This window comes from Cuculus canorus, chromosome 12 (genome assembly GCF_017976375.1).
Source record: "Cuculus canorus isolate bCucCan1 chromosome 12, bCucCan1.pri, whole genome shotgun sequence".
NCBI lineage: Eukaryota > Metazoa > Chordata > Aves > Cuculiformes > Cuculidae > Cuculus > Cuculus canorus.
Genome location: NC_071412.1, coordinates 4,889,727 through 4,914,012, shown reverse-complemented (window position 1 = coordinate 4,914,012; position 24,286 = coordinate 4,889,727). Strand labels below are relative to the sequence as shown.

The 24,286-nt window shown below is 39.2% G+C and overlaps 1 protein-coding gene and 1 long non-coding RNA gene across 5 annotated transcripts in view; one reads left to right on the top strand and one right to left on the bottom strand.

Moving 5' to 3' along the window:
• Positions 1-24,229, top strand: LOC128853363 (uncharacterized). The gene is made up of 3 exons (XR_008451869.1): positions 1-1,191; positions 11,055-11,183; positions 24,093-24,229. It is a non-coding gene; the product is annotated as an uncharacterized LOC128853363 (long non-coding RNA).
• The window catches only part of SLC12A1 (solute carrier family 12 member 1), a 53,965-nt gene that overhangs the window by 10,288 nt on the left and 19,391 nt on the right, over positions 1-24,286 (bottom strand). For all 4 annotated transcript variants that reach the window (XM_009556899.2, XM_009556900.2, XM_054077673.1 and 1 more), the window contains exons 9-21: positions 24,130-24,257; positions 21,205-21,289; positions 19,257-19,408; positions 17,544-17,651; positions 16,639-16,762; positions 15,602-15,703; positions 13,590-13,745; positions 11,773-11,872; positions 11,575-11,686; positions 7,549-7,689; positions 5,614-5,720; positions 4,706-4,788; positions 1,912-2,055 (exon numbers count right to left, since the gene is read on the bottom strand). In XM_009556899.2, the coding sequence (XP_009555194.2) occupies positions 1,912-2,055; positions 4,706-4,788; positions 5,614-5,720; positions 7,549-7,689; positions 11,575-11,686; positions 11,773-11,872; positions 13,590-13,745; positions 15,602-15,703; positions 16,639-16,762; positions 17,544-17,651; positions 19,257-19,408; positions 21,205-21,289; positions 24,130-24,257 (1,542 nt within the window). The remainder of the gene's footprint in view (positions 1-1,911; positions 2,056-4,705; positions 4,789-5,613; positions 5,721-7,548; positions 7,690-11,574; positions 11,687-11,772; positions 11,873-13,589; positions 13,746-15,601; positions 15,704-16,638; positions 16,763-17,543; positions 17,652-19,256; positions 19,409-21,204; positions 21,290-24,129; positions 24,258-24,286) is intronic.

The following is a 24,286-nucleotide window of genomic DNA, read 5'->3' as shown; positions in this document are numbered from 1 at the left end:
AGAGAAAGAGAAAATGTGGAAGGATTTCTGATAAGTGAGGCAACGAATAGCTTTAGGGGGCGAGTAGAGAAAAAGCTTCAGGAAAATTAACTGTTTCTGACATAATTTCTATCCTTTAAATGTGAAAAAGTTTACAGTGCAGATGCTATGGACTTTAATAAACACAGAAACTAAAGCTGCTGTAATACTTTGTCCCTCATTTATAACATTTTGCAAAGAGTTATCTGATTATTTGTTCTCTGGATCTTTTTAGTTAACCTAAAATTCACTGAGGCCTTAAAAAGCATTTAGGAAATACCTGATAGATTTTTGGCAGTAAACGGCATCATGCCGCACCACGTACAAGCTCAGTGGTCTGTTGTCAAATACAGAGCTCCCTGAAATGCACAGTAATAGTGGACAAAGAGGTAATGGGGTACAGCGAGAGCACAGGTGGAGCCAAGACTGGAAAGCAGGAAACATAAGTATAAACAGCGACTTCCCTATGCTTGAGAGGGTCCTTGTTAATTGAAAATAAACGTTGATTCTTGCTGTTTGCTTGGCTGGTTTTAAAGCGTACAGCCTTGCCTGTGTACTAAAAATGTGTTTTCTCGTTCCATCTTTTGAAGCCTGTGGCTTTATTACTACCTCTCTTTCAATGATTTCAAAGAGATGGTGTCAGAACAGTACTTTAAATGGAGCAGACAGGCTTCTTTAGAGGTTTTTACTCTGATCTGCTAGGTTCTGAAAATGCTTTGTTTGGCTTTCCTCTATTTCTAGAGGGTGGACAGGATAGTTCTAAAGCAGTTATTGGCTTTCCTGTATAGTTAATAGCATCTATGTTGGAAGATGCAACAATTCTGGGAGGATGAATGTATAAGCAAAATGGAGAGGTAGAGGTATTTATTAACATCATCTGTCTGGTATATAGAGCTGAAGCGTGTAATATATATTTCCTTTATGCCTTTCTGCACTAAATTGAAAAGGGTAGTTGAAAGAGGGGTGCACATTTTTGTGGTATTTGTTATAAAAATATATTTACTGAAGCCTGCAAAATGAACTGAAGTCTGCCAAGTAAAGAATAACGACATTTTATGTTTTCAGTTTGTAGATCTTCTCGATACCTGTGGGAGCTGCATGCACAGCCAGATGTAATAATCTCTGCAGGTGAAAATTCTGAAAATACTTGTCTGCGTACAAGCGTGGCTTCAGGTGGGTCATTATCATTACAGCCTAGCAATTGTGAAATGAGACCTTTAATTCTGTCTGTATGTGTGTATCTTTCTACTCTATCTGAAATGTAATTTTCACTTCATCCCCTCTATATTCGGTTTATGGGTTAATTAGTTATTTGACAGCATGCTGTATATGTACTTTCAGTACTTTTACCACCTTCATTTGTGCATTTTTATGAAATTATGCTTGGAATATAGAGCAGCAGTGCTATTTTTACCTGGTTTTCAGCTGGCTACTGGATTTGTGTGTGTATGTTGTATAATGTTAGATTGGTTGTTCCCTGAATATTGTGCATATGTTCCTGTTTTCTTTAAAGAGGAGAAAAAAGGCCTCTGTATAAAAAATAAAAATGCTAGAAGAAACCAACAAAACAACCCCCAGCTTGTTCTGTATTCCTCAAACTTTACTAACCAGGTGCTATTCTTGACAAATAGAATTCAACATCAGCTGAGCTGAGCAACTCATCTAGCAAACGAGGGAGGAAAGCAGTTAATTGTGTCCTACCAGCAGCAGATGCTCACTCCTTTCTCCATGGCATTGTTCTGGCAGCCAGGGCCGGTTTGCCCAGGGCAGGTCCTGTGCCAGGGGCTTTTGTGTGCCTCAGGAGTTTTGGTATGGAATCAAAGTCCAGTTTGCATATTGGTGAAAATGTGGTGCGTTGAAGGGTCAGGGAGAAGTTGTCATTTTGGAACTTACCCTTTTTTGTTTCACTTTTTGAGATATTGAGCATGGTGGCTTTTTTGAATAATCCACAGATGCCACTTTTTCTTTCTTCGAAATCATTTTCTTTAATAGTAGCTTCCAGTGCCAATCTTTCCTGCTCCAGCTTCTCTAATTCCTCTGTATATTGGGAAAAGTAAAGGAACTGGTTACACGTCACTTTTTATTTTAAATAAAATAATTTACTGAAATTATATCAGTGCTGATGTAATTGCTGTTGTGGTACTTTGTACACAATGTAAAGCTGCTGGGAGGAAAAACTCCTTTAAAAGATTTTTCCTTGCAAGCCACTAGGGAGGAGGAAGCCGAATTAATCTCTGTAAGCCCTAATTTATGGTGCCCATGCCTACAGCAGCGGTGTATACTAAAGTGCTAATCAGCTGCTCTCAGATTTCCTCTTCCAGATCAAATTCAGTATTACTGTGTTTTATAGTTACAGGAGATTCTATTTATTGAGTTATGTTTGTGAGTTGGTTGGTTTGGTTTCTTTACCCAAGAATTTGAAAACACATTAGTAGAGCTGTTTTCCTAAAGTGAAAAGCTGATATATGGTGTTCTTGCCCTTGAGTTTCTGTTCTCAAGGGCAAGATCACATGGCTTTGGACTTATAGATTCTAAGAAATACATAAAGGTCCTGAATATGCCATCAGTTTCCATGCTGAAATATTCTTAGCATTTTGATTTTTTTTCCAGCGTTTGCCACAAAGATTTAAGATTTAGCTGTCCAGTTCTGTAAATTCAGTAATATAAAAGAACAATTTAATCTTAGCAATATTAGACTTTCGCTAGAAAAAGGTACCACATGTTATTGCGGAATATATTATGGTGAGACACTAATTAATATGATACAGGCATTTGCCTGCAGATAGCTTTTTTCATAAGGAAAACTTCCACTTGAATAATACCTGGACTAAGAGTGAGGTAAATTCATTTAAGACTATGTGTTTAAAAAAGCCTCAAACCCTCACTAGCTAGACATTATTAGCTCTCTTTGCACTCTCAATTGCCAGCAGAAAAGAATATAATTTCTTTTACTTTAGAATCCATGGCAGCCTTGTGCTTCTGGTTATTAGACATGATGATAGCCACTAACCTAATGCTTATTCAAAACTAAAATTTCAGCTTCTCCATTAAAGAGAATGCTGTAGCATAGAATAAAATAGAATAAATAGAATACGATGGCACTTTTTTTTCCCCCCTTCTTCCTACAACAGAGACTTTATATCTGCTTCAAAACATTTCTGCACATTTGAGGGTTTTCTTTCTCTCCCCGTTCTTCCCCATGTTCCTAATTCTTTGATTCCTTGTGTCTTAACTCTTGGAGAATGTTTATCAGTTTGTAAGATTGCAAAGATGGTTGGTATTCGCTGTCATTTCACTGATGTTCTAATTACTGTGTCTTAGCAGTACTTGGTTTCTGACTTACAGCAAGCAAAGAGACAGACAGATCTCTCAGAGGTATCAAAAGGAGGGAGAAAAAAAAAAAGCCTGATTAGTTTGGATTTTTTAGTTTTGCACTGTAGCTGTTATGCACATCAAGGTGCCAGAGAGTCTGCTGGGTGCATATTCATCTACCTTTTTTTTTCTTAAAGGAGTCTCTGGCGCCTTTTAATTCTGAGAGGTGATTTGCTTTTGAGGGTTGCCTCATCCTAGATAGAATCCGTCCTTTTTAATAGGGTGTTAATTTTGTTTCTAATTAGCTAAGGTACTCGTGTCTTTTCTGTGTTCTCCCCTGCAGTCCTGAGCACTGTCTCTGTGTCTCTGGGAAACCACGAGCACGGTGGAGGCAGATTTACAGCAGGCGGCAGCAAAGAATCGCCAGTCTCTATCCTTGCCTGCGTTCCTGGTTTATAGATTTTGTGATGTCTAATTCATTTATAACACAAAACATTTATCTGGCGTGGAGAGAAAGCGACGCTGGGAGTAATGTCCAGGCTTAGGCTGTATCTGTCTGCTCAAGTGGACAACCTTACAAGAAGTGGGAAAAGGATAAAACTGAAAACCTGGAGAATTGTTCTGATGGGGTTTGCATATAGAGTCATTCCCTCCCCAGGATACCTAAGAAAACCGGTGAGATGTCTATGTAGTAAAGAGGAAACGGAAAAATGAAGGCTACCATTGTAATATGGCTCTTGGAAGCCCTTCATTTAGGTGCAACTGCCTGCGTGCTCTGCCTCCCTCTACCATTTCCACCTAGATGGCATGTCTCCCTGAATAGTTGTGGTATGCTGGAAGGTTTTCCCTTTCCTCCCAAGATATTCACCACTAACCTAAGGAAGAACAAACAAAAACGTGAAAAGAAAACAGTGGGTTCCACATTTTTGCATGGATTGGAACTCTCTGGGCCCCAGCATTCCGCAGAGGTGGTACCAAATGTGCGGCTGCCTGATTCCTGCCACTCCCAGAGATCTCATGTAGGCAGGAGGAGGAAGATGTGCCAAGAACAGGAAGAAAACATGACACAGAGTTACTGGTTGCTGTGGGACAGCGGATTTTGCTGCTTTAATGTGGGCTGGGGTGGAAGTTCTTTGGGCATTGAGTTCCCTGGTTTACAGAGCCTCTTAATGTGCAAGGCTTGGTCTCCTTCTGCCAGTGCTTCAGCAGGTATTTCAGGCAGGAGTGACACTGCAGAGTGACGAGGAACTGTAGAAGTTATGGGTGTAGGAACTAATCTAGAAACCAGATGGTGAGTCTAAGAGTATCGATTAGATTCCTTCTCATGCTGAGCATGTAACCAGCATAGATATTCGGCTATTGAGTCATCACATACCTTGAACCTGGAGGACCTGAGATATATCAAATCCTTGGCTAATTCTAACAATAATCATGCCGAGCTCAAAATCAAAAGCATCACTGAAAAGAAAGAAAAAGAAGAATAAATACATTTTCACATCATGCATGTCAAGGAGGAAAGCTACTTTGAGCAGAGCAGCAAATCATTAGTGCTCACAGGGAGGTTACTGCCATGGCCTAGGCTGCTCCAGGTAAAATCACAGAAGGATTTGCCCAAGATTGTCATTGAGCATGGGAACAGATAGGCTATTCCTGAAATGGGTCTTTCCGACAACACACTTTAGGAACTGGGCTGCCATTGGGTAATTTTTTTCCCCTTTCTCCGAGGAAATAATAAAGCTGGGGGTGGGTTCTGTCCTTTAACACATTTCAGCTTAACAGGTGAATTTTGAGCAAGAATCTGTGAGAAGCCTGTTTCTAAATGACTGTTTCTTGGCTAAATCCCAACCCACAGAGCTGCTGAGCCTTAGGCACACATGAGATTTGAAGCAAGGCTCTTGCTCTGTCTCCTAGGCTTGAAAGAAGAATTCCACAATGTTCTCTTATTCCCTAAGTATATACATTAGGGTTGTTTTTCTCAGAGCTCCTGCCCACTAAAACTGGGAAAACAGAGTTCTGCAAAAGCATTGCTGACAGCAGGGCAGCTTCTTTGTGTAGCATTGTCAATTCACATCAGCTCAGGGTTTGCTAAGCAGATCTTACTGGGAGTGTGTGAGCCAAGGTGCTTTTTTAATGGGTAGAAACTTCTGTTAAAGAGCTTGCATGTGTGAGCACAGATTTGTAGGCGTTTTCTTACATTGTTTCTACACATCAAATTCTGTGTGGAAATGCTGTTTTAATCTTGTCTAAGAGGAGTAAAAAAGGAGATGTTGAACTATGACTTACTGGATAACGCCCACGTAGTTTTCAACCTGTGTGGCGGTGGCACTTCTCCAGTCCTTCTTAAATCCAATCACCAAGGTGTTTGGTTTCATTCTACCCAAGCCCGAGGCCTAACAATATTAAAACACTGTTTGAGAAGGTACACACGCATGCTTTTACTGTAAATGAAAAGTAATGGCAAAAGATAACTGAAGTAATGTTCTGGAGACACTTTAAAACTAGATTGCATTTCATGAATGTCCTTCATGCTCATACCCGTGCATAAAGCAGAAAGATTAGCTCTAAATCATTCCAACTATAAATGATTTTAGATGACAGAAATGTAGTTTTGCTAAATTAGCATTCATTTGCATTTCTTCTGACATGCTCTCATTAAAATGGTTCAATAACTTGGAATCAAGAGAGAGTTCAAGCACTGTTTGTATGCTCATTCTAACATAATAGCATAAAGCTTTTATCAGATTTGGAATACTCAATAGATGAACTGGGTCTGAAGTCTCTCAGAGCACCTCAGGTATGCAGAGCAGGCATGTTCTCTCAAGAATAATTTTTTGCCTTGAACTTAGAAAATGTCACTGTTCTGTTTGATGGAATTTTTCCAAAAGGTAATCCAAAACTAAATGAGCACGCTTTATAGATAAAATTATAGTTTAAAACCAAGAAGAACAAATGGTTTGCCAAAACATTGGATTGCCTCCCAAACTAGGTCTGGATGCTGAAATCTGATTAAGTAAGAGTTGTCAGAGCTAGATGCAGCTAACCTAATTTTTATAGAAATCTAAACACTCAGTGTATTGGGAACCTTTGGGAGGAGACCCACAACCAAAAAGAAAATAGATAAAAACTGTTGGAACCTTGGTGGGGTTGTTTTTTTTTTTTAATAGCACTGATAGATCTGCACTATTTACATTGAAATGAATAATTGTTTGGCAAATGAATGCATGTGTTTTTAGGTTGCAATAATGATGATATGGTTATCTTTCTGTTGGCTGGAAGGGAATTATTTGTGGTCCAGTAGTTGGATTTGGCAACAGTGTTTAAGTAGTAATGGAAAGGAAGAGATCATCAGACTGTAACCATTCTCAAAAACATCAGAAGGATCTCCTACTGAGACAATGTATAAACCCAAGATGAAATGTTCTTGTGATTCTTTGATAGAACAAAGGGATCTTTATTAATAATATTTTATCTTGCTCAATTGTACTGTCCATTCAGCAAGTGTACAAAGAGCCCTGGTAGGCTACCAGTGGGTGACTGTTACGCAGAGTATTTTAGTCAATTCTCTTCTCAGTTTGCAATGATGTCATTTGAGCAGTGTATTTTGTGCAAAGAATGGGAATTTTCTCTACATTTTGCCTCAGAACCTGTATGTTTAAATATTCATATATGTGTGACAGAGAGGAAGATGAAAATAGGAAAACGGTGCCTCTGTGCCTTCATTAAGGCCATTTTAAACGGACTATTGGAAATGATCTGCTGTATTCTTAGAGTAATAGAAAAATATTGCAGACTCTCTTAGTTAGATGGCATTCTCTCTGTTTTCAGAAAATGTATGTTATGCATTTTTCAATGAATGCAAAAATAGTCTCAGATATTTAATATACTGTATAATACCACACAATAGAATTGATTTGAAGTGTATCAAGCGTTTGCTGCATAGACATTCAGACGTTGCCCTGTAGATGCCTCTTTTTATCATGGACTCTTTTTCATTTAGGAGAGAATCAGGCTGCCTTGTCTTACAATTCAATAGCCCAGAACCAGATCTCGTTATGAAATAACCTGTAATATAAATACGTGTACCCGTAGAATGCCCTTTCTGTTTAAAACACTATCCATATATACATGGGACTTCTTAACAAGTAAACAGTAATGCTTTACATAAAGGGATGCTTTGATGTAACACTCTTCTACGTGTTCTGTAAACAAAACGCTTACTTGAAGTAGACTTTTGACTCCATCTCTGAAGCTGTCAGCTGCCACTGCTGCATAAAAGGCTTTTCTTTTGTTCTTTGTGAGCCAGGCCTGCTTTTTTGCCATTCCACTGTTCATCTCCTTAACACACAGCTTGCGTGGTCCCTGCATGATACAATAAAATATTATTAAGAAGGCTTTGTATTATACACCACACAGTGATTTTGAAGGAGTTACCTAGTCTGCTGTGGGAGAGAATGGAGAGAGTCAGAAAAATACATTTCCAAGAAGGATCCACAGAGATTCAGCCCTTTCAAAAGAACTGTGCAGCTAACATAATTCACGTTCTGTTCAAGAGGGCTGAAGCTGTTAATGCTACTTAAATATAGTGATTCTGACAGAAAGGAGGACTACTACGGACTGTAACATCTTAGAAAAACATCTAAGATATGATGATATAACATCAGTGTGAATAAAGTCCCTCCCTGACTTGACTATGTAAATAAGTCTCAGCAGATCTAAATATACATGGTTAAGTTCCTATCTACTAATACTAAGAGGAAAGGTTGTTGCTACACAATTAAAGATAAAAATGCCTTTGCCACCAGGTTCTTCCAGTGATTATCTGGTAATTTAATGAGACAAAATCCATGTGCATTTCCAAGTTACAAGACATGATACACTGACTTGTCAACAGAGGATGGGCAGTGGGTCCCTAGAAGTTTAGACCCAGGGGGAACATGAGGTTTGCAAGCGTGGCCATTAGAAAGATTGAGATAAGTTTGGGAAGCATGTATCTGAAATTTAATTGATTTCAGAAATCGGTGCTCTGAAGTTTGAGTTTAAGGTTTACTAGGCTTTGTTTATTCCCTTTCATGTTATCTTTAGGAAGCTGAATCAGTAATCTAGAACTTTTATGGTGGAGATGAAACTGAGAGGGACACTCAAGAGTCTCAGATACTGGTTTTAGTGTTACAGGTGGACACGTAGACTTCACTTTACAAGGCAGACCAGAAGAGCAAAAGTAAACTGTGGGAACATGTCTAGCAAAATCAGAGACGGAAGCAGTAATCAGGTGTGCTGGAAGGATGGAGCTGGCTTGGAAGTGCTTGGAATCCTGCAAGCATTTCTTTGTGCCTAACTTGGGAAGTGATACTAGTTTGGTTTGTTCCAGCTATTTGAACTTTATTTTGCTGCAGAGTTTTGTTTTATGCAGAACTCATTCGTTTGTGCTTTTTAAAATCTCTAATGTTTTTGAGGATTCTGGCAGGTTGTAATTTTTGTTCCAACAGCACAGATAACTAGGGAAATTGGTAGAAGTTTCCTATAATATAAAACTAGAAAGTCTTGGTAAACTCATGGTTGGGAGATTATATTTCAGAATTGATAGTTAAATCTTTCACATTTAAAGTAAGTTAGTATATAGTAGCTTCTTCTGCTTCTCTGAGAAATTGGTTAAAATAGAGCTGGGAGATATTTTTTTTTTCTCCATAGCAGGAACCGTAAGCTTGAACTTTATTTCTCATTCAAGAACAGTGTAAATGCTAAACTAAAGAAATTATCTCCACCGTGAAACGTGTGGGAGGAATCACTTAACTAAAAATCAGTTTCTAAAGGGTGATTTTGAATGTAAACCCAAGGAGTCCTTCTTTCAAAACTTTTCAGCCTTACTGAAACTTTTTTTTGACCTTCCTGAAAGAAAATGGGGTGTACAGTACATTTACTTTCAGTGAATTTACATTGGCTGCTAGAAAAGGAGGAAAGGCTTTCCAAATAAACTTTCCAGCTAGTTCCGTCTAAGAAAACAGAAAGTAGCATTGAGAAAGGAGTTGTGAAATAACCTGGCAGATTTCATATGTAATGTTTCTGTCTGTGTCTTTTTAATTAGAATTATATACGTATAATAAAAAAATGAGATTTGACCTGATCAAAAGTAGCGTGTATTGATGCTCACTCAGGTGGTGTCCCTTTTGTATGTTTTTGAACTCCTGATGGCTATTTGGGAAGTACAAGGGGAAGGACGGAAGAGTCCACGTGATCTTCCTTTAATGAGATTGTGCTACATTCTCTGGTGATCCTAATTTTACCGAAGTTTGTCTGGATTTAATGGGTGTGACTTGAGAAGAGTTTGAATCTGGCTGTTGGAAGAGTAGCGTGAAGAGCTGAGAATAATAAATTGAACAATAAGATTGAAGTTCCCTTGTGGGCAAGGAGAGAAGAAAAAAAGTCTTACCCCTCTTCCCAGTCTCTCTAAGGAGAGTACCTGAGGATAGTTTCACAACTGGCTTTGCACAATGTGTTTCTGCTGGCCCAGGGAACGGTCCCACCCTCCCATCAGATGACAGCCTGTCTGTGTCCTCCTTTGCTCCTGCTCTGTAGCAGTGTTGCTGTTTGTGCAGTTGTACAAGGAATCCGGTGAATTTGCAGACTTAATGAAGACTGACCTTGTAAAATATTTAAGTGCAGGCAGGGAGTAAAACCAGAATAGCTGTTTTTACTAGAAACTCTGGCTGTTTGAGCCAACGTGCAGCCACAACCTCAGAGACAAATAACTTTTAAATCATCTTTATGTTCTGTTGCCATATTTATTTTGCCTATCTCTGAACTACCTATCACTGCGTCCCTGGGAATTTTCTTACTGCCCTTTGGGAAAAAGGAATGGAATATATTCTGTCTGGCGTGGTGTCTCAAAACTTTATGCATAGCTAGCAGCATTGTCAGCTTTTGAGGCAAAATATGCATTTGTGGCTAAATAGTCTTGCTGTATTTGTTATGATATATATTGTAGACTGCTTTTCAACATAGGCCCTAGGAATTTTATCATCCAATTTCTACCTCTATTTTGCAAATCACAGAGGTTCACTGTGTCACACATTACCATTCAAATTAAATTTAGCTTAAGTTGCTGAAGAAATAATAATTAAAGAAGAAAAAGACAAACAATGAAAATGCTTACACTAGGAAAACCGACTTAGTCTTTTGTATAGATAGCAGTGAAATCTCAGTTCTCCATAGAAAGTACTAATATTAGAGAAACACCTAAGAATTCAGAAAACTTGCTGAAACTCAACTTTAAGAAGCTGCATAGTCTCAGGATCCTGTTGGGATTAGTTCTACACTTACTGAATGCAGTGGGAAAGCTAACAATAGTTAGAGTAGAGAAGAATTAGGACCATTCATTCTTTATAGATTCATTTGGTTTGGGAAGGATCACGCATAGATCTTCTCGAGTCCCTTTCTGCAATGTGGCAGCATCAAATGAATTATTCCTATGCTCCTGTAGAGGAATACATTATCTTTCCTGGACTGACTCTATTAGTTAGATTCTGCAGCCCCATTTGGTGCCATGAGCTGGTTTTTTCCCTTTCAAAATTAAAAGGTCATTGTAATATTTAAAATACATTTTCTCCTCTACACTACAATGCCATCTATTTTTGTTCTGTCCTAATGAGAGACTAGATCTTCATCTTTTAAGATACATAGTTTCCTGTGTATTTATAACCAGAAGTTTACTTTGCTCCTCTCTTTAGGTCTCAGAAGAGTATGTTTATCCTCAAAATTAATGTTGCTACAGTTTTGGAGAAACCACTGCAAAGAGTTGAATTACTTGCCAAACCCCAACCCTGCAAATCAGTGACAAAGATGAAGATAGCGCCTAGGTAATTTGACTCTTGCACTATAATCCTTCAAGATTTTTGCTTTCTTTTGTGTGTTTTGGTTGTTTTTTTCCCTAAGCCTTACTGTGCCTGTTAAAAAATAAAATCTTTCCCTGTAATGCTTTATTTTTTCAAACCAGTTTTTTGTCTGTCCACTGTGAACTCTGAAATGCATCTCAATGAGGCATTTGCCAGGAGGCTCTCTATCAGCCGATTGCTTTCTTGTCAAGACTTACGACAAAACTCATTCTTGGTGTGAATCTCTTTCATGGTCTGCACAGACGTCTGTCAGCACCAATGGGAACATTGTGTGCTGAGTGAGAGTGCGATGTGGACTGGAGATCTGCAGCACCCACTGGTTCTGTATTTTCAGATTTATAGGAGTCGACCTTACCGTGTACACTTCACAACAGATGCACAGCCCGTTGTTCTTTGTGAAAGTATGTGTGATGTCTAGCAGAGCAGGCCTGATCATAGGAGCTCCTGTTAATGCTATGCACTGGGGTCTGTTAGGAGGGAAAAAGAGGTTGTATTTAGTTGGGTGATGTATTTATTTAGAATAAGCCATTCTACTGTTCATTGGAAATCTTACCTGAAGTTTTTCACATGGTCTTCCACTGTAGTTAATGCCAGAGCACTGTCTAAGGCATTAATATAGTAAAGAGCCTGTGTAGAAGAGCCCCAATTTACTTCTGCATATAATAAAGATAAATAATGCATATTAAACCATGAGCTTTTCCCTGTGTTGTATCACAAAGGTCAGCAATCATGTTATCTGTGAGCCAAAGCAGGTTATAATCTCTCTTGCTTCCTAGGTACAGAGCTATCATTCTTTGTGCTTCATGATAAAATAGATCTTGCTACTGTGATGCAAAAACAAACATGCAAATAAATAATCTCAAACTTTATATAAACATTGTAGGGAATGTTCTTTCCTTAAAAACTGTTTTCTTCTCTGTTCCATTAGCTTTGTATCTTTTTACTGTGTATAAAATGGAAAGCTCCGACTCATGGATTTAGTGTGGAATTTCAGGAAGTTCAAATTAAATCCTTTAGGAAGGAACATTGCTAGCTGCAATTAGCTCTGTTCTACTATATAGGTCAAAAATTGTTCTCCAAAACCAATTTTGGCACATACATCTTTTCTTGTTATTGTGCAGCTGTTTGGTGGATGGAAACAGATAAGAAACAGCTTTCAGCACTTTGAGATCTGCATGAATGCAGATCAAGTTCTGTTATGCCGGGACACAAAGCTAATACTTAGTGCAATTAAGTCGAGGTTGGTTTGAAGGTCTTCTTTTCTAAGGAATATTAGTCATTTCTGAACCCTTCAACTGCTGGTAAATACTTGCTGAACAATCATTCATTTAGAGAGCAGGAGATAAATAGCTTTTGTACAGTGTCTTCAGTGAATTTAACCAAACTTCAAGCTGGTTTAACCAAACTTTGCAGCAAGGACCCTGGTAATAGACTAGGGCAGAAATCCTCAAATGCTTTTGACAACTGTCTTGTGACAGATGTGTTCTCCTCCAGCTGATGATATTTACAGAAAGAGAACCACGGACCATCCCAGCGGGTGTGAGAGCGCAGGTAGGGAGGACACACAACACTGCAGCACCATACACAAAAAAGACTAATATAGGCTCAGACTATTGCTGTCCCAGCTAACTGCAATGAAAACACACCTCCTGCTGGGCAACTTGCCTCTTTTATTTGCATTTTTCTTTTCTACAGCAGAAATAATTCAGATGGTTAGCACGGCAGTCTGGACCTGAGTTAGTTTTGTCCTGGATATGAATAACCAGACTACGCAGCCTCGTACTGGTGCTGCATTTGATTAGCGCACAGATTTCTGAGGGCTCCTATGATTTGCTGAGCTACTAAGTCGTTTTTTCCAGCAGTGAAGTGTGCCTGTCTTTCTCGATTTACTGAGGAATTTCAGGGAGGTGCTGGAGGGTGATCAGTTCACGAGTTATTCAGCTTGCATTTTAATTGTATAATGGGCAGCGAGTTTACATTTTGAGTGAAGACCCCAGATGAGTCATTGAAGAGCGCAGCAAAATTCAGATCAGATTATATGTGTGGGTGGGAAAAAAAAAAAAAAAGAGTGATAATCAAGTAAAAGCCCAAATGTAGTAAAGACAAGGTAAGGATAAACTGGTGTGCTGTTATGTTTACACAAATCCCTAAACCGTACTTGAAGTGTTTGTTGAATGTGCAAAATTTCACCAAACTATCATCTTACTCTATATTATATAGAGTGAGATTTAATGGAACGTGCCAGTCTTCACTCTAAAGAAAGGTATCAGAGAAAAAGTAACGTCTAATTCTACAAGCAGAATTAATTCCTGTAAAATGCTGTCTGGCTGCATAGCATATACACAAAATAATAGTATTTTATGGCCTTACCTGGCTTCTTGTATGTTACATAAATATATAGAAAGAACTCAATGGCATAAGTGATGAGCGCTGCCCACCAGTTGATGACAAACATGACACCGCAGCACAAAAAGGCTCCAAACAGTGACACCCACATATTATAATATCTGAATGCAGGTCTCCAACCTGTTTAAAAGAGAATTGAGGAAGTTGGAAGAGCGTAAAAAATATTGATCAAATGCTGATTCACTGATTTTGTGCCTCCAAACCCATGTGCAATTTGTTTAGGCTCTGTCAGAAGGGGTGGGAGTGGTATGTGCCATTTCTCAGGCATCATAAATATCAACAACGCTCTCAGGTGTTGGCTGTGTAGGTTTCTATGCCTATAGAGTACTGGCTCTTACAAGCCTTTTACTGCAAACCCTTTCCTACTCCTTTCTCCAGCCTGGCTTTAAGTAACTATTCTGTTCATATGTGGTTTTGCCAAATTAAAGCTCACTGGTTCAGAACCGAAATTAGATTTTCTTGTAATTCTAGGTAATTGGCTACTGTGTCCTTTTGATTCATATGCGTAGAACTTATTAATGGGAGCTAAACACTTACTGAGCGGAGAGTTTATCCCCATACTGTAAGTGCACCTGTCTTTAACTTGAAAATTGCCTGGCCTCACTGCAGCAAAATAAAATCATTTGCAATTAACTTTAAAAAGATATTATTCCTGCTGCTTTTCAGCTGCAATACTGAATCCGTCCCCTGCTAGCAATTAAAATGATGAAGCAAGCAGTGAGCCTCTATGGTTTGCAGGTCTCTGCCAGGTGTTCTTCGGAGCAGATACTTTGGAGATGGAAAAAGCACGGAAGATACAAGAAGAGGCTGAGCAACCCTATCTTGGATCATCTTTGTAATGAGGGAACGGGAGGGTCCTGCTGTGAAGAAATTAGCTGTCCTGCAGCCTCGCAATTATTGTAGTCTATCACTGTGAATTGGCAGAAATGAACTGGAGGAAATGAGAAAAGAAAAACGGCTGCAGTTTGGTCTGAAATGTGAAGTAGTGGCAGAGTAGCGTCAGATGCGTGCACGTGAAGTCTGCAGAGGTAATTTTTACTCTGCTCCGAGGCCTTGTAGTGCAGATCTGCATTTGTTCAGCTGTGTAGGCAATTAGAAGCGCTCCTCTTTTCTGAACAAATGGCACCATGCAGATCTATAGGCAGGGAGTTGATGCAGGATTTATGTCACTACTGCAGTTTCTTCACAATGGAAATCAAAAATGTATTCCTTGCTTCTCGAATTGAGTAATTGATTCACAGGAGCAGGAAATTATCTTTCCTGTGTGCCAAAAACAATGCTGCTCAACTGATTGACTTTGGTCCTTTGGGTGTCACCCCTTTGTTCATGAAGATGATGAGAATTTTTCTGTTGTGGCAACACACAAGTCTGAAAGACAGTACGTTCCTTTGCTGCACAAATGTAGACAGGGGCTCTGAAATAACCCTTGAACTGGACCTTGTTGTGCTTCACCCTACAGTTCAGCTACTTGCCACTGCGGAGCTCTTGTTGATGTGGCTTGGTGGACCTGTTCTTGTTCTACATGTTCACTTCCAAGCATTATCACTTCTAAGACAATTACTGTTCTTATGAACTTTATTGCTAATTTCACTGTAGATATGGAGGAGAAGGGCATAACAGCTCCTGCTACACCTTCCTTACTTTATGTGCTGAGAGTTGGCATAGGTTTTTATCCACCCATGCTGTGTGATAGCGAGGGGAGAAAAACAACCTGAAGAGGAGTTTTACTGCTCCAGTGGGATCGACCAAAGTCTTTTTCATCCTGTACAACTGTAGGGAATGTAAGGACTAGAGCTATTATTTTTATCTTTTAGAGATAAATAAAATGTCATCATATTCAATGGCAGCAATAAAACCTCAGGTCACATAGATTAGATATTTTACAGGTACTGCAGGTTTCTCTCACATACAGTCAAAAACTTGCAGAGAGCAGGCTATGAAGCCCGTGTTTAAATCACTGGTGAATGCAGACTCACCTGGAGATTTTGCGTATGAGGCGTGAAAGCAGGAGAAATTAATCAAAGCGTATGAAGCCAGGAAGAAATTGGAGATGATGGGAGCGATGGTATTCAGTTCAGCTGCAAGACACACACACACAAGTCAGACACAGGCACCAGTTTCCTAGATTGTTGGATAGCTTTTTCCTGACAGTCCATTAAATCTGGGCACTGCCTGCATTTGTCAGCCTGGGAGAGCCTGGGGATTTTCCTGTGCTACTAATTTAAGGCCACCTTGATATACCTTCATTCATATTAAGTGGTGTCTGCTGATACTGATGTTAATAATATTATGTGCTATGCGAGGTTTTATTTGATCTCCGATTTTGCAGACTGTCTCTTTATGATGTAGATCTGGTGTAAATTTCAGAATTTTAAATACATAATTGAGAGGACAGATGCTTTGCACAAATGCCTTACAGCTAAAATGTATTCTTTTACTTTTTAAATGACAATCTGAATTCTCTCTACTAAAATTCCCATTTACTTTGTGTCACACAGCTGGAATTTCAGCTTTTGGAAAAAAAAACAATTTAAAAGCCCCCCATTCCTAAATGTGGTAGCTGGCATTTTCTGCAACCAGTGCTGGCAAACTGGTGTTTGCTCTGGAGCTGCCTGCAGGGAAGGCCTGGCAGAGGAGGCTTTCTAATTATCTCAAAATTACCTCAGAGCTATGTGCAATTTAAACTGGAAGACGATTTTCAAAGTTAGTGATTTGGCCTTATTTGATACAGTTCTAAGAGCTGCCCTGTGCCAGCAGAATGAACAGGAATTGCACCTACTCCATGTCTTTGAAAACTAAGCTGCAGTGGCACTGAGATATTACTAGAGTCCCCATGGGGTTCTTTTTGCCTTCTTTAAGGATAATGAACTTGGTACCAGGGCTTTGAGTATGCTTGGACTTATGTCAGAGCTTATTTGACTGGAAGTTTTGCTAACCATAGCTAATAATTGTATTAAAATATCAGTTTATATAATTTCAGGAGATTATAGCAGTTGCGTAGCAATATACAAACCAATCAAAATGAATGCCATCGCAATCAAAAAAGTGAGAACATATCCTCTGATGGGCTCATTGTTTTTTCCGTATCCTTTGGCAAAAAAGTGGAGCCCTTTGTAGACATTGTCCTTGCAAAGAGCCTGGGAGAGAAATGGGAATTTAATTCTGTTAAGCAGTGCTTTCTTGCATCAGAAGTTCACTGTCTCTAAGTGACAACTTGCTAGGTTTTTGCTAAACAAAATTTAAATCTATCTTCATGCTTCAAGTACATCTGCTGCTATGGCATATAAACATTCAAATAAGGTGATAAGCCAATATCTTGCTATATTATTATAGAGCAGGAAAACAGAATCACAGGCATTTAATACTTATTCAATGCTTGTAGAAAAAATCAGTGGAATAGCTAAATAGAGTCTAAATTGGAGGAAACTGAAGCACAAATCAGTGGCTTGGTGTAAGTTGCACAGGTTTTCTTTCTGTTCTATGCCCTCTGTTCCTATTCTGTCTCCGTTGCTATCCGTTCTGGACAGGCTGTTCGGATGCACCTGCCAGCAGCTGAATCTTATGGTCCTGAGGGCTCCCGCGTATTCCCACCAACACTGTACTTAGGGGATGGTTTTCTGTAAGGAGATAGATGTCCTGAAGGGAGCCTCGAAGCTATCTGTAACATGCACAGGTACATCCCCCCCTCCTGCAGCAAAGCTGAGCTCTGACCAAAGGAACGCTGTGATTCTAAAGTGCTCACCCCTGTACGAGGTGCCTATTTCTGTTGAAAAACACTTTGCATACTCTTTTACCTGCCTCTTCTTCCCACGTTTCAGTGTTGTTTCAGTATATATCGCATCCGGCACATAGAGTTTAACGCAATTGTATGTCTTTGGAGTAAAATAGGGTATCAGGAAATGGATAGTTTAATTTTACCTGGAAAACTTTGGGTGCGCTGACAAGGGATGCTAGAGCTGATGACAAAGTAGCAGAAAAGATGCCAGCTGTGATGAGAGGACCGAAGCCAGACACCATGCTCATCACCTTTAGGGAAAAAAGAGTAGTCAGGCTGGCATTTGGATACACTTTTTGATCACAGACCTATTTAAGTGCTGTGTTTCTATGTGTCTCTGCTTTTCATGGTTCTAAATTCAATATACTACAAACCAGCTGTGAAGTAAGGAAATACTATTACTCCTGTTTAAGTAAAAAGCAATGAAGGTGTAGCCAAACTGTTATACAAGTCTGGAGCTGTCTGCACTGGCAGGAGAGTACTCTGGGTGATTATCTCACCTGCTTTACCAACTGGTTGCTGTAAGTAACTTGATGGGTAAGTTACTTGATGGGTAAGTTACTTGATGGGTAAGTCAGCTTGTAGCAAGAAGGGAAAATGGAAAAGATACCAAAAGCACCAAAGTACGACATGTAGTTGGAGGCATGTTCTTTGCTTTGGGTTGGGTTATTTCTTCCTTAATTACTTAATGTGGCTTAAAAAAAAAAGAGGGAGAAAATGCCTGATTGTGCTGGTATAACAGCGGACCTGCAAACAGTAACGATTGTTGCTGTCAGGGCTCCTTCAGCCCTCCCTGAGGTGCTGCGCTGACCTCTCCGACCACTGAAGCAAAAGGGCTGTTGAGAAGCATCACACAAGGAAGCTGAAAGATGAAGTGAACCAATGCGGTTGCTTTCCAGTGTGTCGGAAGTAGTCCAGAAAGAAACCAGTTCATTCTGGAGTTTTGTCAGATAAAGATGGGTTTTTATCTGACTTTATTCTGGCAAAGATAAATGCAAGAAGTGAAACTCTGTTTATTGTTGTAGAGGTCACTGATTTTAAGGGTTGCCCTGGGTTTGGGCAGCTGAACTGAGATGGGAGTGAGGATGGCAAGCATTCAAGAAAGGAAGGAAAAGTAGTCTGTGACAGGGACAGTGTATCTCTTTTAAGGTGGTTACCCAGCCCTGTCATTTAGCAGAGCCAGCTGGGAAGAAAGCAAGTGACTTTAAACAGTAGGAATGGCGAGTTGAAAAGCGGCGCAGGTGGGTGGTGAGCACAGGGGCTGAACAGACACCCGGGACCTGTGCTTGTGAGGCTGCAGACGAACAGCTTGACTTTGATGCTTTCCCTAAGCTTTATTTTGAAGACTAAAAATGGCAAACGGTCTCTGTCCTAGGAGAAAGACCACATCACTTCTCACTTGATTTTTCACTCAACTATTTTTGAGGACTTTTTAAAAAGAAGTCAGAACTCCTTTTTTTTTTTGCCTTTAACAGTGACCACAGCACACCTGGGGTAAAATCACATCCGTGTGTAAAGAGCAAGGGGATGAGTTGCTCATCCTACAGGAGCTCCTGAGGTCTCTAATAAGTCTAGATTTGGAATCTGAAGATGTTACAGCCTATACTGCTTCATGGTACTTGTTGACAGAGGAGTCAAAGACCATACCGGAGTGCCTGGAACCCTAGTGACAGGCAGGATGAAGGTAGTGTGGAATGCAGGAGACTTTTCCCTTTCACTATTCCTACAGCTTTTTACTTTTTTTAGGTAAAGGTGGAAGTCCTGTTGCAGTTTGTTGTCAGCAAATAATGATTTTGTATGTTTGTACTTATGTATTCATACATTTCTTAGAATTATACATATTATCTCATTAAAACCTGGAAATTATTCATCAGCCCATAATCACATGGCTGACTTGCACATCTGGAAAAATCATAGCCTAGGCCACAAGCAGATGATCCATTGCAGCTCATTCCAGGTACAACTGTATCATTGATGTTCCCAGTAGCATCTCGTACAACACAGGAGGCTGTGGAAATAATGATATATTTTTTATTTTTCATATTATTTATTTTTATATTATTTTTTATTTTATATTATTTATTTTTAATATTTTTTTATTTTATATTGTTTATTTTTTATATTATTATTTTCTTTCCTTGTGACATTGGAAGAATGTTCTTGCCATGCTTCAACTCTTAGTTGGTGTACATTTTGCACGACTGCTGCCTTAATCTCATCCCAAAGAGCAACGTTTCATTGGGCAGACATTACTTTCCCTGCATGGTGGCTTAATTTCTTGTGTTCTCTTTAAGCAAAGATTTACTTCTCTTACTTTTTAAATAATCAGCCAATTGACTAATGAGGATGAACATTTTTCTGAGAGTAGATAACCAGATGGAGATCAACAATAAATTAACTAACTTAGAAGTATATTGTCTGCCTCTGAGCACTTTTACAAGTGCCAGTATTCAAAGGAAACGGGTCAGTGAGGGTCTTGGGTCTAGTATACGCTTTTTTTCCATTTAACAAGGACACACAATTGCTTTAGAGACCCACACTCTCAGCTGTTCAAATTATCATAGCCCTCCTGATACCAATATGGTGAGAAAAGCTTCAAACAGAAGTAGTTTTTTTCATTTCTATTAATATTGATACTGTCTTTTTTCTGTTTGCCATCAGAAATAAAAATAAACATATTGAGTTAACTTAGAGTGCTGATCACAACAATTTTAGTGACCAAAATCTGTTTGTATGTTATCTTCAAATATATAAAACCCATTGTTATTGAGAGTCCCAGAGTAGTCATTATCTATTTAGCAAACCAATATGCAAACAGAAAGAAAATAAAAGGTATTGCACTGAAAAGTATTCAGCTCTGAACTTGAAATACAGCTATTGCTTGTGAGAACAGAACAATGCATTAACACAGATTTATAATAAAAAGTAAAGAACAACTGCTTCAACTGTAATTGCAAGGGAAATTTAGATCCAAATAGTGCAATAATCTGAGCTGCAGCTTGAATTGAGTGTTCTGCCTTTTGCGAAAAGTAAAAGAACCGCAAAAGTCAGAAAGGCTTGAGTTTCATCTCCCAGAAAAGGGAGTACACCCGCAGGACTTTCATGCAGTGTTGAGGTATTTGCTTATAAGAAAAAGCATAATTTACAACATTCATTCTTATAAAACTATTAAAATAGAAAAAGAAAAATCTTTTTCTTGAGCAGAGATTTATTACACCCATATAATGAGAATTTAATTGCATATTCCTCCAACACTGTTCATGGTTTCAGTACAGATCTCCTTTTTACTCTCGTGTCCGTTTTGTTACCTCACATTCCAATATTGTAGAGCGCTTAGTCACGTAGTGCATCTTCTGTAAGACAGGCAATTGATTTCTGTCTTTGACATATAACGTAAAACATGTGTGTGTTACCTGGTAGCCATGAGTGCTCAGTAAGGATGGTGAGAGCAAGTAGAAGCCATGCAAAATTTCAATGTGAATGAGGAACAAAAGATCAGTAGATTGATCAGAGCTTCCTTTAATCCTTACTGTGCTGATGGATGCTGTACGCTAGTGGCGTTTGTCACTGAATCAAATGCAAAAGTAACCATACAAGTTATATGAAAATCCAGCTGCCAAAGAGACCTTTGTTTCTGTTGATTGCTGGTTTTCTCCCCAGTGGTTTTTGCGTACAATAAAATCAAAACCACTATCTCTACATATGCAGGATAACAAAGCAGGGAGGTTAATCATTCATTTGCACATCAGGCTTTACAGCTTTAACTGTATAAATTAAGACATGAAGCAGAGGTTCTGTACTTACCTGCGCATATTGCAACGCCGATGTAAGCAATTGTTGTAATCAGAATGGCCAACATTGTTCCTTTGGGTATCGCACTTTGGGGATCCTTAAAACAAAGCAGTGACCCAAAAAACACTGTGAGTTTGTGTGCTGCACTCTGACTGCATTTGTGTACTACGGAGTCCTGACGCACTGTGCTATGAAGATACCTTTAGATGGTAGATTGTTATCATTTAGACCTGCACCAACTTTTCCTGTCCTGCCATGTAGATAGAGAGGTAGTTCTGTGGTGCAGTGATCCTATCGTGGTCATAGTGGCGGATCTTCAGCAGGAGCAGAGGTCACATAGCAGCACGAGAGTCCCAAGCTCTGCATTTCTGGGAGCTTCAAACTCTCTTTACATTGCAATGGGCTTCATTTTAATGTTTAATGACATTATGGGCAAACAGTTAATGAACTAACCATCGATATCCTGTGGATGACGGGACTGGACCGGTTTTGGTTAATTGGTAGGATGGGTGCAGATGGTCACCCTGTACAGAATACAGTCCTTTTGTGATTAACCACTAGTAATTGTTAATTGTGTCTTGACAACAGGCTTCTTTCTTTCACTGTTTTGATTTTTAATTTATATAATTTAATAAGGCTGGGTTATAATGCTTATAGACTGGCTCACAATAATATCAGCTTAAATAATGCCACTGTAAGAAAGAGTCCAAAAATCTGCTTTATACATTGTAATTTTAAAGGGGATTTTAATACTAGCAAGGTTAAGTCAAAGATACATGGAATACATTTTAAGCCACAGACTTTTACAGCTATGCTTCTTGCATGGGAAAAAAAACCAAAATACAAATTTGGAGTGTCATGTGAAACACGGATGAATGACTTAACTGTGTTAATAATTAATATAATTTTTAAATGAGGTAAGGATTTATTGAGCTGAAAAATAATTGCAAAGTCACTTCAGCTGCATAAGACCTTTTGCCCTCAGATCATGGTGACTTTAATTTATACAGTTCTGGTGTGCATGTCTTAGGTCACTGTTTTTTGCAGCCACATGCTGCAGTCTTAAGCACCGTAACTTTAAATCTTAGCACTAAAGGTTCTTACTTTTAATTTTTATCAATAATTAAGCACATGTAATATGCTGTTAGCACCCTGGAGCCTGCATTAAGCCCCACTGCAGTCACTGGGAAGACAAGCTGCTTCTGCAAGTGGGCTTCGGACTGGGCCACTGCTTGGGTGCGTAGCAGCTGCCGAAGCATGCGTGGAGGCATCCGCAACAAATTCTAGAGAAACTTTGGTCAATTTTACACCTTTTAAATACTTCTTAGCTTGACTCTCGGGCTTCTGCAGAGGCTGGTTAATTTAATTAGACCTGTCTAGTGCATCTAAACATGCTCAGTAGGGAATCTGCAGCCTGGAGGACTTGGTTATAGAAATCTGCTTATTGCCAGACTGAAAAAACTGCAGAGAGCCAATGGGAGAACCGCTTCCCGTGCTCTGCTCAGACTCTTTCAAACAGCTGATGAAAGAAGTGCTGCTGCTTTGGGAGCTTGCCATGTATAGGCAGCACCGTGTATGGCAACGGAATTATTTGTGTTTGATAAAAGGATGGAGATAGTGTGAGGCTGATTCAGTCTCAGTGGACAGAAGTACAATGATTTTTGGGTTTTTAATTAAAAATGGAATCTCATAGATGCTATTAGTGGCTCAGTTTCTACACATTTCTCTCTGTGCTTGGCTGCTAAAGCAGTTCTCTGAAGACAAAGGAGATGAGGCGTGTGACTCAGTGTGGGGAAGGGAAACGGGGTTGCATGTCAGGGTTGATAGGATCTGGTGAACTTGCGACTTCTGTGCCAACACAGAAATAACAGACCTTTGGCTGAATCCATAGTTATACAAGACAACGGGTCTATATGACAAAGCCAAAGAAGGTTATCAAGGTGTGAGCCACTTCTTTCTGTTGACTTTTTTTCCTCTTTTTAGTTTTGGGGTGTTTTTTTGCTGGTTTGGGAGTTTTCATTTGAGTTTCATTGTTGGTTTGGTTGTTTTTCTTTTTTTTTCAGTATTAGATTGCGAGACTTGAGTTACAGATACCCCTGGTGCATTTCCGAATTTCTTGTAATATTATGAAGTGTTGCATTGCTTCACACTTACTAGAGGTGTTTTACCAAATGCTTTGCTGAGCTTTGAATTACTTTGTCTTTATGTTTAGCTTTAAAGACTCTGCATTAAAAACACAGCGCAATGTCATGAAAACTAGAGGGCACTCAAAACTAATTCCTGTCTCTAACATACCAGTATCTTTAGATACTGGAAATATCATCTCGTACAACTGTTACACTGCAAGAAGAAAGTGGGGACCTGACAGAATGGCCACAGCAAGACAATGGGGACCTTTGGGTCCCCTTTCCCTTTCTTTCCAGACTTCTTTTATTTTTCACAGCTGCAAACCTGCAGCTTTTCCTTTGAGCAGCAGTAGTGACATGGGACTGGGACACATTTGCTTTCATTAAATGCTCTGTTTGTTCTGTCCTTGCTATGACCCTGAGCAGAAAGAGGCGATCTCCACTGATTCACGGGAGTACAAACATGAGCTTTACAGGTAGGCTTTTAGGGATGAAATTTTAGGAGATAATGCAAAAGAGGTGCACCAAGAGATACACATGTAATTTCTCCCATGCCATGTGCTCCTAATGGACCACTAATGATGTATTATTACAGATTATTGAAACATGCTTTTTAATTACATAGCAACCCAAATCTGAATGCAGTAATTTCTGCAAATAGCCATAATACGTTATGAGAAAACATGAGAATTGATGGTTTTAAATATTAACCAGATATCTAAAACAGAATACAGTGTTGATTCACAATTTGTTTTCTCATTCTTTTTTTTTCAGCCTGCAGCTAGTATTATGAAATTAATGAAATACGTACTTCCAGATCTCCTGAGATATTGGCTCCTGCAAGAATGCCAGTGGCAGCTGGGAAAAAAATGGCAAACACCGAGAAAAATCCTTCTCCACTCCTGAAATCTGGTCCAAAGTTTTCTGCAAATATTGATGCTGCAAATATAGGTGAAAATGAAACATAC